An 18384-nucleotide genomic window follows, 5' to 3' on the forward strand; every position below is an offset into this window, starting at 1 on the left:
TTACCTGTCAGCACTACCACTTGCAAGAAGGAACTCATTAGGATGGAATTCAACATCGCTTATGGATGCCACATGCTCTCCAAATTCTGCTAGCAGTTTACCTGCTTGCAGATCCCAAAGCTGAAATATTAATATACATCCTTACTAATAATTATCTCTTAAAATCAACATATTATAACATCCTGCACATCAAATACATTAAAGTTTTCTTCAGTGTGACTCAATTCATGTGGTATCTTAACATGCAATGAACTTATTCAGGTGCAGTAATGTGATAATATATATATATATATATATATATATATATATATATATATAGTGTGTGTATATATATATCCAATATATATATACATATATCCAAAAAGTATCCAGATGCCCGATTTCATAATCGATTGAACTTTTATAGATAAACAACTTTATCTAGAAAGAAATAATTCTCTTTTCTTTTAAAACTAATATATAAGGAAATCAACAGAGCCACACAAGTTAGTTGTTTTCTTTCTGTAGAACTAAGCTGACTGATTTCAAAAGGGGTGCTACTGTCAGATGTCACATTGTTGACTTGTCAATTCATGTAATCGCTGACAAACTACACATCTAAAGTCAACCATCAGTGACGTTATCAAGAAATGGAAGTGTAACAATATGAATTCCATTTAGCAATGCACGGGAATACCATGGAAGGTCACTCCATGTAACCAGAGGGTACTTGGAGGGGTAGAACAACAATAGTAACTGCATTCACTATTAGTGCAAGGAAGACACAGGCTTTTGCTGCAGTGGAAAAAAAAAAAAAAGGAGTAGATAAGAAAATACAAATTACAGACACTTACGTGTCTGTAATTTGTATTTTCGACTTACGTGATACTTTACTTCATAAATTCGACTTTACATAAGTTTTTGCTTTGCTGGCCAGTGCAAACTTTAAAAAAAATCGTGGAAATGTATTTTGTATCTTGTTGGAATAAATGAAGGTATTGTGAAAATATCACTTTTTTTTCTTTCTTTTTTTTTTTTTGTAATTCGTTCCAAGACCTTGGAAGTTGAAATTTTCACTATATAACTAAGCTATTTATCTCTCTAAAAGGTCATTTTCATAATGGAGCGCTACCATTTTGTCGTTATCATATGTTCCATTATAAGAATCAATTTTGCACAAACAACAATAAAAACAATTTGCACTTTCCGGTTTATTGGGCTTTTCCGTTAGTGAAATCTATTATAAACAAGTAAACTTACAAGTAGTAAACTTGATCATATTGCATTTGATCTAGTAAAATTGCTTTCTTCAACCAGGTTTTTCTGTACCATATTTCATTTCACTACTATACTTATATGACACAGTATAGCATATACTTACCCCTAAAACCTGCAATAATGAAGAAAGATGCTTATAAAAATATGAAACAACGAAAAAAAAAAATTAGGAAAAAGAAATTTCCCAAAAAAATATGAACATTATTTTAGATCACTTGTAAACGAAAACTAAAAAATTTAAAGAACACTGGTAACTGAAACCCAGCAGGTTTTTCACTATTTCCATCTTCTGCCAACGTGCGAGTTAAATGTTGGAAGCACCCAAAAACTTCTGGTTTCAATTACAGATTTTCTTCATGTTTCTCAATTTTTATTTATGACAATCCAGAATAATGTGCACATTTTTTGGTGAATTTTCTTTTATATTAATTTATTTTCTTTACTGTTTCTTAGTTTTTATTTATGGCAAACTAGGGTGCACATTTCTTTTTTGGTGAATTTTTCTTTTATATGCTTGTGCTAGAGTGAATATATAGATCAGGTTAGGTTATACTATCTTATAAGTTTATGAATATTTTAGTACTTAAGGTTTTCAAACATCAGAAAATTACTGAATTAACTAAAGGGAAGAAGTTTTTGAGGAGTGTACTTAGATACAAACTTGTGTTGAATGTTACTTGCCAGCATTTTCCCATGGTCAGCTTCACCAATAGCTTGATACAAGCACAACAAACTATTATGAATGGCATTTGATAGTTTCATAAAACATTATGCTAGCAAGGAGGCATGCATCATCTTCTTTTAATTGCAAATTAGTGTGGAATAGATAAAAACATGTACATGTGTGTTACAAGCTCTGAAAAAAAGAAATTATGTAATTATTTATTATTAATTTTTTTGAACTTTCAATTTCAACTGTGACATTTTTTAAATATCACTCATCACAAATCAGCAATTCTCAGACCCACGCCAATAACTTGACATAATATATGGAAGGCCCACTATTAAATTAATTAACCGAAATACATTACTCATGGAAGATAAAAATAGTAGCTGAAGGAGGGGGTCTCACATGTAAGCTGTTATCACTAGATTATTATGACAAATATTGCCAACCATATGAACGATCTAAAATTAATAACCTCAGAATTACTCAAAGTCACCCACACTCCATCTCCTTCAAACCATGCATGGTACCACTAGTACTAATACTAGGTTGTAGATGACTCTCATCAACTGGTGCAATACCACCACTTTGCTTACTGGAGGCTTGAAGTGGCGAAACTCTTGTGTAGTCTCCAGAGAAAAGTTTCCGGCATCTCTCTAACAAAAAAACCTGATCCCACTTAGTTTTTTTTGTATTACTTGACTGCAAATTCCAATCAGTAAGGGTAATTTCAAGTATGTCATATTGAAACAGTCATTCATGCTTACAAGTTGCCTAAAGAAATTTTTTATCATTCCTCATAATCATCAGACCTGCAGCTTACCTACATTATGAACTTTACATTACTGCTAGACAACTCAATCATAATGATACATCCACCTGGTCTTCATCAGACTACGATAAATCTGATTTCTTTCAGATTCTAATTTCTTTCTGAAAAGAAGTATACTCCTTTTTCCCATGCTCCACCCTATCTTCCTTGATTATATTATAATCACCACAATGAAATTCCTCATCACTAATAACAGGATGGCACCATGTTGACACTACAATATGAACTTTAGCAGACTTGACTAGGACTAGTAGTTCAAATTCATTATTTTTGTTTATGAAACAACTGTATTGCTATATAAGAAGGCTAAATTTTTTACTTTTTACTACCCTTAAACATCCATTATAAATGAATAACTAAATTAGATACTAAAAGAAAAACATGGTTATGTTGTTGTTGTTGTTATTTGAAAGCTATTGGCGCAAGAGCAGCTTAGGCTATAATGTGCCTAGCCTAGGTAGGAGAGTTTTGTATATCAGCATTTTTTCACTTTACTTGTAGTTTATGGCAGAACCAAGACTTTGCTATATATATTTGTGTAGTTTCTCTATAAAAGGTGTACTATTAATTGTATATGTTTTGAAAGTATCCAGTTAACTTAAGGAAGGAGAAAACTTTGGTTATATTTGGCCGGTCATCTAAAATTGTTTTAAGCATTAGGTTGTTTTGTTTATTCATTATTGATTGAAAGGCTCTTTGACGTTCTCTATGAAATTTTGGACAGTTCACCATGAAGTGATGTATAGTCAGCGGAACTTGACAGTTTTGGCATTGAGGGGGGTCTTCACCTCTGAGTAGGTAACAGTGAGTCATATGTGTATGCCCGATTCGCAATCGAGCGAGGATCACTTCTTCCTGTCTATTCGATCGGAAGCTAGTAGACCATGGTCGGAGTGTTTCTTTTATTAGGCGAAGTTTGTTGTTAGTCTGATCTAGCCAGTGTTTTTGCCATTGTTTTATACTGCTTTGGTGGATCAAGGACTTGTAATCTGTATATGGCATTGTATGAAAGGCATAATCAGATGTGGAAGCTTCTTTTGCTGCTTTGTCTGCTCTTTCGTTTCCAGTTATTCCTGTGTGGCCTGGGATCCAGCAGATTCTGATAGTGATTTCTTTGTAATACCTTTGATACTGAAAATTGGATATGTTGTAGGATTGGATGTCCTTTGGTATTTGCGTTCTGCAAAGCAGTAACAGAGCTAAGCGAGTCCGTGAAAATAATGCTGTTTGCTATCTGTTTATGTTTGATGTGGTTTATAGCCATTGAAATGGCTTGTAATTCAGCAGTAAAAATACTGCATTCTTTTGGGAGTTGTTGGATGAAGATACGATCCTCAAAATGAATTGCAGCTCCTACACAAGTCTCTGATTTAGATCCATCTGTATATATGAAAGTGTGATGTGGATATTGTTCTTTGTATGGTCTGTGCAATTGCAGTAGCTATGTTGTCATAATCAAGCTCTCGGCTTAGTAGTAAATCTTTCAGACGGATGTTGGCAGGTCGATTCATCCGTGGATGGGCTTGGTATATGTTTTCCCAGTTATATGAAAACAGAAAGTCTCTATTTGGATGATCACTGATAGATTTTATCTTGACGGCATAGTGCAATAACAAGTTCTGTCGTCTAAGCTGTAATGAAGGTTCATGGGCTTCTGCATAAAGGCTTTGTATAGGTGAAGTTCGAAAAGTGCCGAGTGCTATACGGAGTGCACTGTGGTGTATGGGGTCTAACCATCTCAAAGCACTTGGTTTAGCCGAGTCGTAAACAGCTGCTCCATATCTAGTTTGGCACGAACTATAGATCGATAAAGTTTGAGAAGTGTATATCGATCTGCTCCCCAAGTTGTTGCGGAAAGAACTTTGAGAATGTTTAATTTCTTTAAGCAAGAAAGCCTGAGTTGTTTAATGTGATCAAGGAATGTTAGTTTCTTATCCAAAAGAAGTCCTAAGAATCTTATGCTTGGTACTACTGGGATAATATGTCCATCAAGTTTCAATTCGGAATCAGGGTGGAGGTTTCGTTTTCTACAGAAGTGTATACACGCAGTTTTTTGTGTGGAAATCCGGAAGCCATTTGTTTGACCCCATTTGCTTATTTTGTTTATTGTTCCTTGTAGCCGCCGTTCTATACTTCGCATATTCTGAGAGTGATAGGAAATGCTGAAATCGTCAATGTATAAAGATGCGTCAACGATTCTTGGAATGTGCTCGGTTATTGTATTTATTTTAATAGCGAACAGGGTAGTGCTAAGCACAGACCCCTGAGGCACTCCTTCTTCTTGGATGAAAACCTTTGAAAGGATTGTCTGCAGCCTAACTTGGAATGTCCTGTGGTGCAAGAAATTTTGGATATATTTAGGAAGATGTCCACGTAAACCAAGCAGGTATAGGTTTTGAAGGATTCCATAACGCCATGCCGTATCGTAAGCTTTTTCTATATCAAAGCAGATCATGACGTGATGTTCCTTTCGGATGAAGGCATTCCGTATACTGTTTTCTAATTTTTATAAGTAGGTCTAGTGTTGAGCGATTTTTCCTGAAACCATGCTGTGCCGGGTCGAGAAGATTATTACTGTTCAAATACCACATTAAACGAGCGTTGATGATTTTTTCCATAACTTTGCCTAGGCAACTTGTTAAAGCAATTGGACGGTAGTTGCGTGGATTGGAAAGATCCTTTCCCGGTTTTGGGAAGGCCAGAATTATTGCATGATGCCAACTATCTGGAAACTGGTTTTCTAAAAAGATTTTGTTGAACAGTTCAAGTAATGCCATTTGGGATTGGTGGTCAAGTTCCTTTATCATCATGTAGTGAATTTGGTCTGGTCCTACAGCGCTTTGCTTTGTCTGCGACAGAGCTGTTTTTAATTCATGGAAAGTTAACGGAAGGTTGTACTGTTCGTCATTTCTTGTGGAAAAATTCAGTTTGTGTTTTTCTATTCTTGCCTTGTATATTTGAAAATTAGGAGTATATGATGTGGTTGCTGATGTTTTGGCAAAGGTTTCACCCAGTGCATTGGCTATTTCTGAAGGCTGTGTGGTGATTTGTCCATTCCAGTTTAGGATTGGAGGTGGATTAATCTGGTATCTGCCATTCATTTTTCTGATTTTATTCCAGACAGTTCGAGATGATGTGGAACTTGTTAAAGTGGATGCAAATTTTATCCAGGATGCTTTGCTACTGGCTCTTCTAACATACCTGGTTCGCGCTCATGCCTTTTTGAATAATACTAGGTTCTCTGTAGTGGGACATCTTCGGAAATTATTCCAGGTTTTATTTCTCTCTCTTTTAGCGTGTGAACATTCTTCATTCCACCATGGTTTTGGATGTCTTGGAAGGTGTGGTGATGTTTTTGGAATAGTCTGCTCAGCAGCTTGGATTAGTTTATTTGTTACATATTGTACTGCTGCATCTAACGGTTTTTGTTTGATAATATCTGCATCTAATTTTACGGTGGATTTATACTTTTCCCAATCCGCTTCATTTACTTTCCATTTGGGATTTCTACATGACTGACATGTGGTTCCTGATATCATGGAAATGATTATTGGATAGTGATCGCTGCTGAGAGGATCTCTGTGTACAGACCAATCAAGTATTGGAAATAATGTTGGAGAGCATAACGATAGGTCAATAGCTGTGCTGTTTCCCGATGGAAGATGCGTGTAGGTATGTGTGCCATCATTCAACAGAGTTAAGTCATTCTGTTCTATCCATTTTTCGATCTGTTTTCCTCTCCGGTCTACGGCTGTGTTTCCCCATATAGGACTGTGCCCATTGAGGTCTCCCAGTATACAGAAGGGTGGAGGTAACTGAGTTAATATATCTTCTAAGTCTTGTTGTTGTAATTCTTGGTTTGGGGGAACGTAAATTGTTATAATGGTTATGAGAGATTTAATGGCTATGCGTACTGCAACCACCTCAAGGGTTGTGTTTAGTGGAAGAACTTGGGAAGGAATGTGTGAATTTACCAAAATTGCCACACCACATGGGTCGTGCCGCCTGTTACTCTGTCTTTACGGTATGTGATATAGTTCTTTACTGTGGGAGAGTCTTGAGGTCTGAGATATGTTTCTTGCAGGCAAAGACACAGCAGGGTATGCTGTGCAATCAGATCATATATATCATGTATATTAGTGCGGAAACCTCTGCAGTTCCATTGGATTATAATCCCCATTATTTGGTTTTCGAGAAAGTGTCAGACTGTTTCTTAGCTGTTGCTTTAAGCTTTTCAAGTTTATGTTTTTCCTTTGGAAAATATGGTTTGCCGGTATCCATCTCTTCTTCCGCAAAAATCTCTAGTACTGATTCCTCTGCTTGATTGGTCAATTCTGTATCCATTTGTTCTGTTGACTTCTGGCTTATGACATTACGTTTTTCTATGGCTTTTGTTTCTGAGTGTTTTGCATTTGGAGGTACAGATAGTGGTGTGTTTGTGACTTTCTCTTTTTGTTTTGGCTGGGATGTGATAAGTATACCTCGTGCCCAGTCCGAAATAGACTTCTTTGGGGGAATCGTGAAATCTGTTTGCGTCTCTATTGCACGCCGATTCTTTATGACCTGTGCATAGGAAGGTCTGTTTAAAATAGTCGGGAGTACAGTTCTCTTAGCTTCTTGGTATGTGACGGAGTGTTCTACTTTATATCGTTGAATCTGCTTTTCTCTTTTCCAGAATTCGCAGTTCTTAGAATAGGCGGAATGATCCCCCTTACAATTTGGACACTTTGGTTGCTTGGCTGGACAGTTCTGATTGGTATGATCTTGAGATCCACAGTTGGAACAGATAGGAACTCCATGGCATGCCATTTGTGAAGACCATACTTTTGGCATTTAAAGCAGTGGAGAGGATTCGGAATGTATGGTCTGATGTTACAATTTAGCTATCCGGCCTTTACTGATGTAGGTGGTTTGGGAGTGTTAAAGGTCAGTATCAAATTTCTGGTTGGAGTAAGTATACCATCTCTAGTAACATTAATCCTTCTCACAGCAATGACACCTTGATCTTCTAGCTCATTTTTAATTTCTTCTTCTGAGACACTAATAAGGTCCCATTCAGAAATTACTCCTTTTGATGTATTTAGGCTGTTATGGCGAGACTGCTACTGGGATCCCTCCAAAAGTTCTCATCTGAAGCAGTCTTTCTGCATGTTTGACATTGGCTGTCTCGACTAAAATGTTGCCTGATTTCAGTCTCTTGACATTTTTTGGTGTTCCAGCTACACTTTCTAGACATTTTTGGATTACAAATGGCGACAGTTTTCCCAATGGCTGTTCTGATGTTGATTGAAGGACTAGAAAGGTAGGTGCATGAAGCGATGTTATGTCCTTTTTTTGTCTTTTGGTAACATTTGTCTCGTTATCCTCATTTTTCCGACTCAAAGGAGTCAGATCTTTGGGATCTGTGGTTGTGGTATTTGGATCATTCATGTTTGCTCCTTTTAGCCCTGGGAGTGAGAGCTTTTCCTCCCAGGTTTCCGGCCCCGCCACGGGAAGGTAGGAGCGGTGCCACCTAGTGACCAAGCGGAAGTTGATTAGTAGTTAGTAGAACTAGAAAATAAATAAAAGAAAGGTGTCTTTTCTTTCTTAGGATTCTTTGTGCTGATACTTTTCAGCAACTATATATATATATATATATATATATATATATGTACAATAGAGAATTTTCTTTAAACTCTATAAATGTGTATCACTATCACTTTAGAAATCGCTTTATAATCGCAGAGATATCGCCTGATCACTAGAAACGCTTGGCACTTGGGGCCCATGGTTATGTCTTCCAGACTTTGCTGAAATGAGCACTATCAGTATTAACATGTGGTATTATATTGTTCATTTCAATAAAGTCTTGATTAAGTAAATTTTATTGGTTGATGTATCTCTTACAATGTCTCTTCCCATGCATGCACCATATTGGTCTCTCGTGAATGCTCTCAAGTAGGGTGCAAGTGTAAGTTTGATTCATGCCACTAATTAAATTCAAATAGCTCCCTTCCTACCCCTCACTGCAGCTGATAGTTCCCTTGCATGTGAAGGCAATTCAAAATGCATATAAACATTAATATGCACTGATATTAAGAAGATATATAAGCATATAGCAGTCAAAATTTAAAAGGTCCCTTCTAGAGGGCACTCAGTTTATAAATGAGTTAATGAGCTATTATCACAAATTCCTCTCCTATTCATTTGAGAGGTAAAGGATTATCACTTTTTGTTTTTATCCTATTACAATTTCATTATCTAATTTTGGTGACTTTAGAATAAAGACAGTATACGCCTATCACAGAGTTCAATGTTAACTTATCTCTGCCTCGCCCCTAATTTAAGGGAAATGTTTTGCATCCAACATTCAATTTAACAATTGAATTGAATATTAGGCACAATTGAAATGAATTGTTTAACATTCAGTTGTGCCTAACTTACACAATAGCATTTCTCACCCAAGTAAGGTAGTCATGCTGAGAAATCGTGAAGCCAAACCTAAGCCTTGAGATTGTCACAGACATTATCTCAGATATGCCAGACAAGCTGTACTTGCTACCTGGGAGTCTAAAACGCTGATGGAACTCATATTCGGGTGACATTTAAGTCAAGTGGACCGAATTTCGGCGAAGTCTGGACAGTCTATGACAGCCAAATCCTCTGCTCGCACCTTCATGATGGTGGGACTGTTAGAAATCCTGGGTATAACCTCCATGCACAGGTACATGGTGGGTGACCACCCAGGTGTGAACCAACGTAAGCAGGGGTCGAGGTGTGGTGCCCACACCACATGGAGGAACGCCACTCCTCTGTGTTACCAGGCAGTACTAGGTGGTAGATTACTCTCATCAACCGGTGCAATACCACCACTTTGCTTATTGGAGGCTTGAAGTGGTGGAACCCATGTTTAGTCTCTAGAGCTAAGTTCCGGTCAACCCTTCCCTATCTCTTCCATCATGCAGTATGATTGATGACTTTTGAGGTTATGATGAACATCATAGCAAGATCCAATATTCCTTACATTTTGAGGGTACAGCTCTAAAACAGTGTTCGCAGGCCGGCCGCTAGTTACCACACAGGACAGAATCTACTGTTAACTCTCTAGGAGGCTTACGGATCAGCTAGTGTATAATCTTGCTACCTCTACTCTGCCAGATAGTGACTGGAGGGAGTCCGAGTAGTGTGTATGCGGGGAGCTTTGTCGAGGCCACGTCATGTCAAGGATCTGGGTATATTCTTACCATATGTACGCCATATCCAAAAATTTCATTACTTCATACAGTATGTCCCACCTACGTTTTTCTTACTATTGAATACACCATGAATTGTCAAACTAATAGAGCAAACTTATCTGCGAAAAGATCTAAACCTCCCAAGCACTTCCTAATTCATTTTACAAATACACGTGGTCTCAATTCTAATCGCAACGATGTCCATTTCCACTTGCAGTCTGCCAAACTTCATGTACTTTTTCTGACAGAATCTCAGTTATCGGTTGATTCAACTACTGCTCATCTCAGATGCCCAAATTATTCGCTGTATGATTCTTTTCGCCTCAAAGGTGGTACTTGTGCATATGTCCATTCTGATATTCCCTGTCAGAGACTTGGCAATTTGGAATCTCCTCTCTTTGATCTTCTCTGGCTTAAAATCTCTCTACCTCATTGTGTCAAATTCATCTGTTGTCTCTACCGTTCTCCCAATTCCACTAATCACTTGGAGCTTTTTCACTTCCTCTCATTGCAACTTGACTTTCTCCAGTCCAACTTTCCAAACAGTGGGGTAATTTTCCTTGGTGATTTTAATGTTCACAACTCCAGCTAGCTTCCATTTTCTAGTCACACCGACCCGGCTGGTCAAGATGCTGAGGCTTTTCCAATTACTAAATGACCTTGCACAGATTGTTCATTTACCTTCAAGAATACCAGACAATCCCACCCATACAGCCAACACACTTGATCTTTTTCTCACAAACAACCCTTCAAAGTACATGGTCGAAGTGAGTGGTCCTTTAGGCACCTCAAATCACAACTTGGTGATTGTCTCTTCTCCAATGGAGCCTTTATCTCATAGCTATTCCCAACCCCGTATTGTTTGGCATTACAAGAATGCAAAATGGGATGACCTGCTAGATTTCTTTTCTTCTTTTCCTTGGTCGGATTACTGTTTCAAAACTTCTGATGTCAACATTTGCTCAGATCATGTCAGTGAAATTATTCTTGCAGGAATGGAATCCTTTATCCCACACTCCACTTTGAAATCTCGTCCTTTATCTAAACCTTGGTTTTCCAATAAATGTGCTAAGGCTGTTCAAGAGAAGAATGCTGCATATCGTAATTGGCTTGTTTCTAATTCTCCAGTTTCATTTTCTGCCTACACCAGAGCTCGCAACAATTGTAAAGCAGTTATTAATCAGTCCAAACTAGAGTTTCAACAGGCTAAGAGTAGAAAACTTGCTTCTTGCCCTAATGGTAGCCGAGCATTCTGGTCTCTTGCCAAAGCTATTGGTCGCAACTTTTGTCCACCTCTGTCCAAACCAGATGGTTCTGTTGTCACTTCAGCCAAGGATAAAGCTGACCTGCTAGCATCCCATTTTTCTTCCAACTCATGTATTAATCATCTTGGTAAAACACCTCCCACCATTCCCAACACGCTCCATTCAATGCCTCCTGTGGTCTTCCGTCAAAAGGATGTCAGAAGGATTTTGAAGAATCTTGATACTAAGAAAGCCCCAGGTCCCGATGGTATTTCTCCACTTGTTCTCAAAACCTATTTTTCATCTACATTCACACACGAGGAGTTATTAAGGTTTGGAAATGGCAGAAGGTTATCAAATTGTAGCAGGATACTTAATGATTTTGTAATAACTGAGAGCAAAGTGGAGGGGAAATTGTTGAAGTTAAACATAAGAAAAGCGCCTGGGGTGGATGGGATCTATCCAGTTATATTAAAGGAGGCGGCAAAGCAACTAAGCAAACCCTTGGCCATAATTATGAGAGCATCCTTGGACACAGGGGAGGTTCCCACGGACTGGAGATGTGCAAATGTATCCCCAATTCACAAAGGGGGATCGAAGGGTGACACGAGTAATCACAGACCAGTTAATTTAACTTCTCTTCCAGGTAAAATAATGGATTCACTGGTTAAAGATGCATTGCAGGATCATCTAGACAAGACTGCAGCAATAATTCAGAGACAGCATGGGTTTGTTAAGGGAAAGTCTTGTCTGACAAATTTGATACGATATTATGATGTGGTTACAAAGGAACTGGATGCAAAAAATAATTTCGATATCATCTATTTGGATTTCAGGAAAGCTTTTGATACTGTTGCGCATGAAAGACTATTGTAAAAATTGGAGCAGAATGGTATTAAGGGTAAGTTGCTACAATGGATAAAAGGATGGTTAAGTGGGAGAAGACATAGGGTGGTAATCAATGGGTGCTGCACTTCATGGACTAATGTTATTAGCGGAGTCTACAGGGTTCGGTATTGGATCCACTGTTGTTTTGTATATTTATCAATGATATTGATGAAGGTATATCAGGCTTAATGTCAAAGTTTGCAGATGATACAAAGGTTGGCAGGGTTGTTAATGACAGTAATGGCAGGGTGCTACTGCAACATGATCTAGATAATTTGGGCAGATGGGCTAAGAAGTGGCAACTGAAGTTTAACCTTGACAAATGCAAAGTACTACATATGGGGAGAAATAACCCCAGAGAAACATACCAACTGTGTGGTACTACACTTAATGTGGTAGAAAATGAAGAAGACCTGGGAGTAATTGTGCAGGTAGATATGAAGTTTTCTGAGCAATGTAGACAGGCTGCTAGGGCAGGTAATGGGGTTTTGTCAATGATATATAGGAATTTTGCTAGCAGGGAAAAGGAGGTGATTATCCCTCTGTATAAGGCAGTGGTCAGGCCACGCTTTGAGTACTGCGTACAGGTCTGTAGGCCTCATTTTAGGAAGGATGTAGATTTACTTGAGCATGTACAGAGAAGGGCAACAAGATTGGTGAGGGGAATGAAGGGATCCTGCGCGGTGATCTGATTGAGGTATATAAGACCTTGAATGGGTTGAGCACGCTGAATTCTGATGGGATCCTTCCACTTGTTCAGATTACAGACCTAAGGGGACATAAATTCAAATTAAGAAAAGACAGATGTAGAATAGATGTGCGGAAATTTGCCTTTAGCCAGCGAGTAGTTAATTGCTGGAACAAACTTCCATCAGTTGTTGTGGAAGTTGATAGGTTGAATAAATTTAATGAGGAACTGGACAGGCATTTGGAGGGAATGGTGCGATTTTTTTTTTTTTTTTTGGCTGATGCTGCATAAGCTCATACACATGCTTTTTTGCATCACATGCCACTACTACTACCAGCTGTGCTCCCGAACTTACTCCTATTCTTTGCCGCCTTTTTTCACTTTCTTATTCCAAAGGTGTTTTTCCTTCTGCTTGGAAATTTGCTCATGTCCAGCCAGTTCCTAAAAAGGGTGACAAATCCCTCCCATCCAATTATCGTCCCATTGCAATTACTTCTACTCTTTCTAAAGTAATGGAGAAATCAATTAACCGCCAACTCTTAAACTGCCCAGAAACCTTCTGTCTGATCAACGATCGACAGTATGGATTCCGTCAGTGTCGATCCACTGGTGATATTCTGGCTTATGTTACCCATTTATGGACTAATTCAATGGAAAGGTTCGGGGAAACACAAGTAGTTGCTCTTGACATCTCAAAGGCTTTCGATCATGTTTGGCATAAAGGTCTTCTAAACAAGCTTCCATCTTATGGTTTGTCAACTGTTTTTAGTAATTGGTTATCCAGTTTTCTCTCTGATCACTCACTGAGGGTGATGGTAGATGGCTGTCTGTTTTCTAACTTCTCCACTAATGCTGGTGTCCCCCAAGGTTCAGTTCTTTCCCCCACTCTTTTTCTCTTGTATATTAATGACCTTGTTCCATTGACTATAAATCTTATCCATAATTTTGCCGATGATAGCACATTGCATTCCACTTTCCATTTTGAGAAACCTTGCCCTGCTTAATCAGCTTCAACTTCTCGAAAATCTGCTACCAATTCCTTAAATGCCGATCTTCAGGTAATTCTCCGATGGGGCAAAAACAACTTAGTTGATTTCAACCCTTCTAAAACTCAGTCTTGTCTTATATCTCGCAAAAATGATTCTTCTGCTCCTATGCTTATCTTTAGTGACACTCCGATTTCTAGGCAAAATGATATCTCTTTTGGGGATTATCCTGACTTCTAATCTCTCTTGGCACAAGCACATTACAAATATTGCTTCCAATGCATCTAAAAAACTTGGTTTTCTCTTTCGCTCTCGGCATTACTTTTCTTCCAAACAGCTGCTCACTCTGTATAAATCGCAAATCCGCCCTGCAATGGAATATTGTTTCCACATCTGGGGTGGTGCCCCCAAAAACTCTCTCAGGCTTCTTGATTCCATTCAGAAGAGGGCAGTTAGGTTAATTAATGATTCATCTTTAACAAAGTCTCTCCACTCGCTGTCTCATAGACGTACTGTTTCTGCTGCATGCCTCTTCTACAGATACTTCCATGGGCACTGTTCTTCTGAATTGGCTTCTATAATTCCCGCTCTCTCTTTCAAAACAGTCCGAACACGTGCCACCACCAGCCAACATCCATTTACTGTCCAACTTCAAACTCACATAACCAACTTTTCATCTTCCTCGTTTATTCATTCAACTGCCGTTTTCTGGAACAACCTTCCTTCATATGTATTTCCTGAAAATTACAGTCTGCAGAAGTTCAAGTCCAATGTCAACAAATATCTTCTTTCGTCTTCTCAATCTCCAACCCAAGCACGGTACTAAGTACTATAGGTTCTAATACCTCTCGTGTTTGGGGTTTACATAAAAAAAAAAAAAAGCAGTATCAGTAACATTTTCAATTCTCTCCTAGCTGTTTCTTCCTTCTTTTAATCACATTAAGAATAAAATTTGTATCTTTAAAATATTCTTCTTAGCATTTTTTTTTAGAAAATTACATCAAATCTAGAAAATTATAGAAATCCTCAGAAATTCATACCCTCACTACCTTAGAAAATTACATCAAATCTAGAAAATTATAGAAATCCTCAGAAATTCATACCCTCACTACCATTCTTCAAATCAACAGCCACACTATGAAACTGGAAACTCTGGCAACTCCTCCCCCTCACTCAATCAGCAGACTACAACAGAAGTCATCCTGCTCAGATTAGCATTAGCAGAGGCATATGATGCAAGAAAGCAAGCTTATTCAGCATCAGCCAATAAAAAAAAAAAAAAAAAAAAAAAAAAAACCACTACTCCCATTTCACCCCTCAATTCGTTCGAAATACCTGTCCAGCTGAGCCTTAAATTTGTTTAGGCTATCAACTTCAACAACAAGCGATGGAAGTCTATTCCACAAACCAACTGCCCGCTGGCTAAAGGCGAATTTCCGCACATCTATCCGACATCCGTCCTTCCTCAATTTGAATTTATGCCCTCTCAGGTGATTATTCTGAGCAAGAGGAAGAATCCCATCGGCATTGAGCATGCTCAAGCCATTCAAAGCCTTGTACACCTCTATCAGATCACCTCGGCGATGCCTAGTCTCCAGGCTCTGTAATTTGCAAAACTTAAGCCTTTCTTCGTAAGAGCAACCCTTTGTTCCATTCACTAATCTTGTTCTTCAGATACCTGTATACCACCAGAAGGAAACTTGCCAAATACTAGGCATAGACCACCAATATCAATCGAGAGTAAGCCATGATTAATGCAAAGGCAGAAATAGCATAACTATTGTAAGGACAACTGGTATCCACCAACTTCCAGACCAATATGCAGACAGACATCGGTAAAAAACAAGGAGCCACCCAAAAAGAAGAAACAGTGCTTGACCTTTTCTTGCATTCCCTCGGTTAAGAAGAAGACGACGAAGAATCTCTATTGCAATGCTTAGAATAATAATTTACATAATAGTAGTTGCAACAGCCTGTCACGGCACAGTGGCCAGGGGTTAACAATGTACTACAGAGACATTGCCTCAAAAAGTCAAAAATACATAAATAAATAATAGAATAATAAATAAGTGGAAAATAGAGAAATGACTTGAATATACTACATATATAGAACATTAAGTGAGTGTACAACCATTTGTTTCAAAATACATACTATAAGGATATACAATGAAGTGCATAAATATATACATGGTTGGGTTAACAATATATATTGCTCAAGACTCATATTATAATAGTAGTAGCCTTAGCCTCCCCAATGAGTATTCTTTTCCTATATTGTCGATCGACAGAACTCGTTGAAGTCGACATCCAAGTCCTGGATTCGAGATAGCATCTGCTGAGGAAGAAACCAGTCCGACAGATGAAGGCATCTTTGCAGAGGGCACAGCTGGGGAATTGCTTGCAGACGTGCCACTGGGATCCTCTATGCACAGTTGTCCCAGAAGGAGGGGGAGGAGATGAGACTGGTCACAAATTTGACTGTTGGCCAAAGCGGTGGTCCGGAGCTGGGGAGGCAGGCTAAGTTTGTGGCACACCCACTTGAGGAGCCAATACTTGGATGAGAAAACTGGTTTGGTGGTTGAAAGAGAAATGCAGATGCCCAAATCTCTGTAGCATAGAGAAGTGGCAGATACACTATTGTTGAAATGTATCTAATCATGGTGGATTGTCTGTTACAGACAATCCACCATGATGCTTGCATATCCATCTCAGTCTGGTGGCCTTTGTGAGGAGCGTGTCTACATGCTGGCCGAAAAGAAGCTTTGGGTCAAATCCGATTCCTAGGTCAATGTGATGTTGGACAAGCGGGATGGAGGCTCCATTGAGGGCTGGATAGATTTTTGTTGGCTGTTGCTTTAACGAGAAGACCATGATTTCTGACTTCTCAGGATTGATATGCAGACCAAATTGTTTGAGGTAGATACATACTGAGGAGAGAGTGGAGGTTAGCTCCTCTGAGATTTGGTGAGGGTCTTGGTTTGCTTAATTGGTGTGAATACCTTTACATCATCAGGATATTTAATTTTTGGATTACCAATGGAGCAATAACGGCGGTGAAGAGGAGGCCAGATAGTACTACCCCTTACAGGACTCCAACCGAGATTACTTTGCAGTATTGGCAGTTATCTACAGATAATTTGACTATGCAGTTATTCAACAGAGATGTCAGGAAAGCTAAGATGTTGCCTCCTATCTGGTAGTAGTTTTCTAGTAGCTTTAGGAGAGATGGGATGTGCACGGCATCAAATGCACATTCAATGTCTACGTGGGTGGCTGCCAGCTCTTCTGTTCTCAAAGGCTATGAGGATTCTGTTAGTTGTTGCTAGAAGGTTGGTCACAGTTGATCTGTATAGGAGTGCATTGTGGATTTTTTGGGGAGTTGTCTGGCAGGATTTGCTTAGTGAGGATCAGCTACACAGGAGAGCCTCAGTTTAACTTTTATTGCTCTTTGTTAATAGAAATGTAGCTAACATATAACCTATATCTTTGTAAACTTTTTTAAGTCTAATTTTGTCCTAGAAGAAGGCACGTAAAAATTGCATTGTAATACTGTTGATTCTTTGTAAAGTTCATATAAAAATTAAGCACTCTTAACACAGAGGTCCATATTACAATAAAGTATTTTAATTTGGTCTTAAAGTTTAAAGGGAAGCAAATAATTTTTTTTCACTTTTTTTATATTTAAAATTCAATTATATCTAGCAGAAAATGCATATTTAATTTAATGGTATTTAATATTTAATCAACAAAATAAAGATCTAGACTAAAGACCATCCCTGTGGTCATTAGGCTAGAACCAAATTAGATTTTATTTAGCAGTGTACTATCTTCATGAAGGACACGGTGAACTACCAAATGATGGATACTAAAAGCAATTGGCTATATCTTCATACATAAAAAGGAAATGGTAGAAGTATGAATTAATCTTTCAAAACCTCACTGGACAAAAAAAAGAAAAAAAAAAAAATTGACTGAATGCTTCATTTTTCAATATATTCCAATGACTGCACATGTGATCAATTTAATAAACAAAACAATTAACAATATTATTTTTTTTATCATATTTCAAATGTGAACTGTGTAACTGCAACCATATCCTTATGGCAAACATTCAAATTTTTTTTCTTGAATTAACAAACAAAAAAAAAAAAAAAATCTAATTAAATTCTTTAATTACCATGCATGTGAATGAATTCATTTAAATGGAAAATCTAATGACACAGATCATTTATATATTTGAATATACGAACCTTAACAGTACCATCATCTCCACCAGATGCAATCCATCTACCGTCGGGACTAAATTTCAAGCTATTGACCATTTTATTGTGGCCCTGAAAGTTTAGAATTTTGTTTGTATTATCTATTCATCCATAAATTAATATTGCAGTCTTATATCATTTGCAATAACAATGAAAATTATATACTCTTGATAGATTATAAACGATTTTCATGAAAAACACAAATGCATATTGGCAAAACACAAACTTGTGGATTTATTCATATTAAAACAATGTCAATTTGACACAACCATCCAAATATGCTCCTTAGATGAGATGTATAGTTTTCTTCAATATAACTAGAGTCTCTACAACATTCTCCATGACA

The 18384-nt window shown here is 37.9% G+C and overlaps 1 protein-coding gene across 1 annotated transcript in view; it reads right to left on the reverse strand.

Moving 5' to 3' along the window:
- LOC150090009 (katanin p80 WD40 repeat-containing subunit B1-like) overlaps positions 1-18384 on the reverse strand; it is a 331620-nt gene that overhangs the window by 105715 nt on the left and 207521 nt on the right. The window contains exons 6-7 of the mRNA XM_090368931.1: positions 18027-18110; positions 5-120 (exon numbers count right to left, since the gene is read on the reverse strand). Of these exons, the coding sequence (XP_090225057.1) occupies positions 5-120; positions 18027-18110 (200 nt within the window). The remainder of the gene's footprint in view (positions 1-4; positions 121-18026; positions 18111-18384) is intronic.

The sequence above is a fragment of the Mastigoproctus giganteus genome, chromosome 2 (genome assembly GCF_048544385.1).
Source record: "Mastigoproctus giganteus isolate SK-2022 chromosome 2, ASM4854438v1, whole genome shotgun sequence".
Taxonomy (NCBI): Eukaryota; Metazoa; Arthropoda; class Arachnida; order Uropygi; family Thelyphonidae; genus Mastigoproctus; species Mastigoproctus giganteus.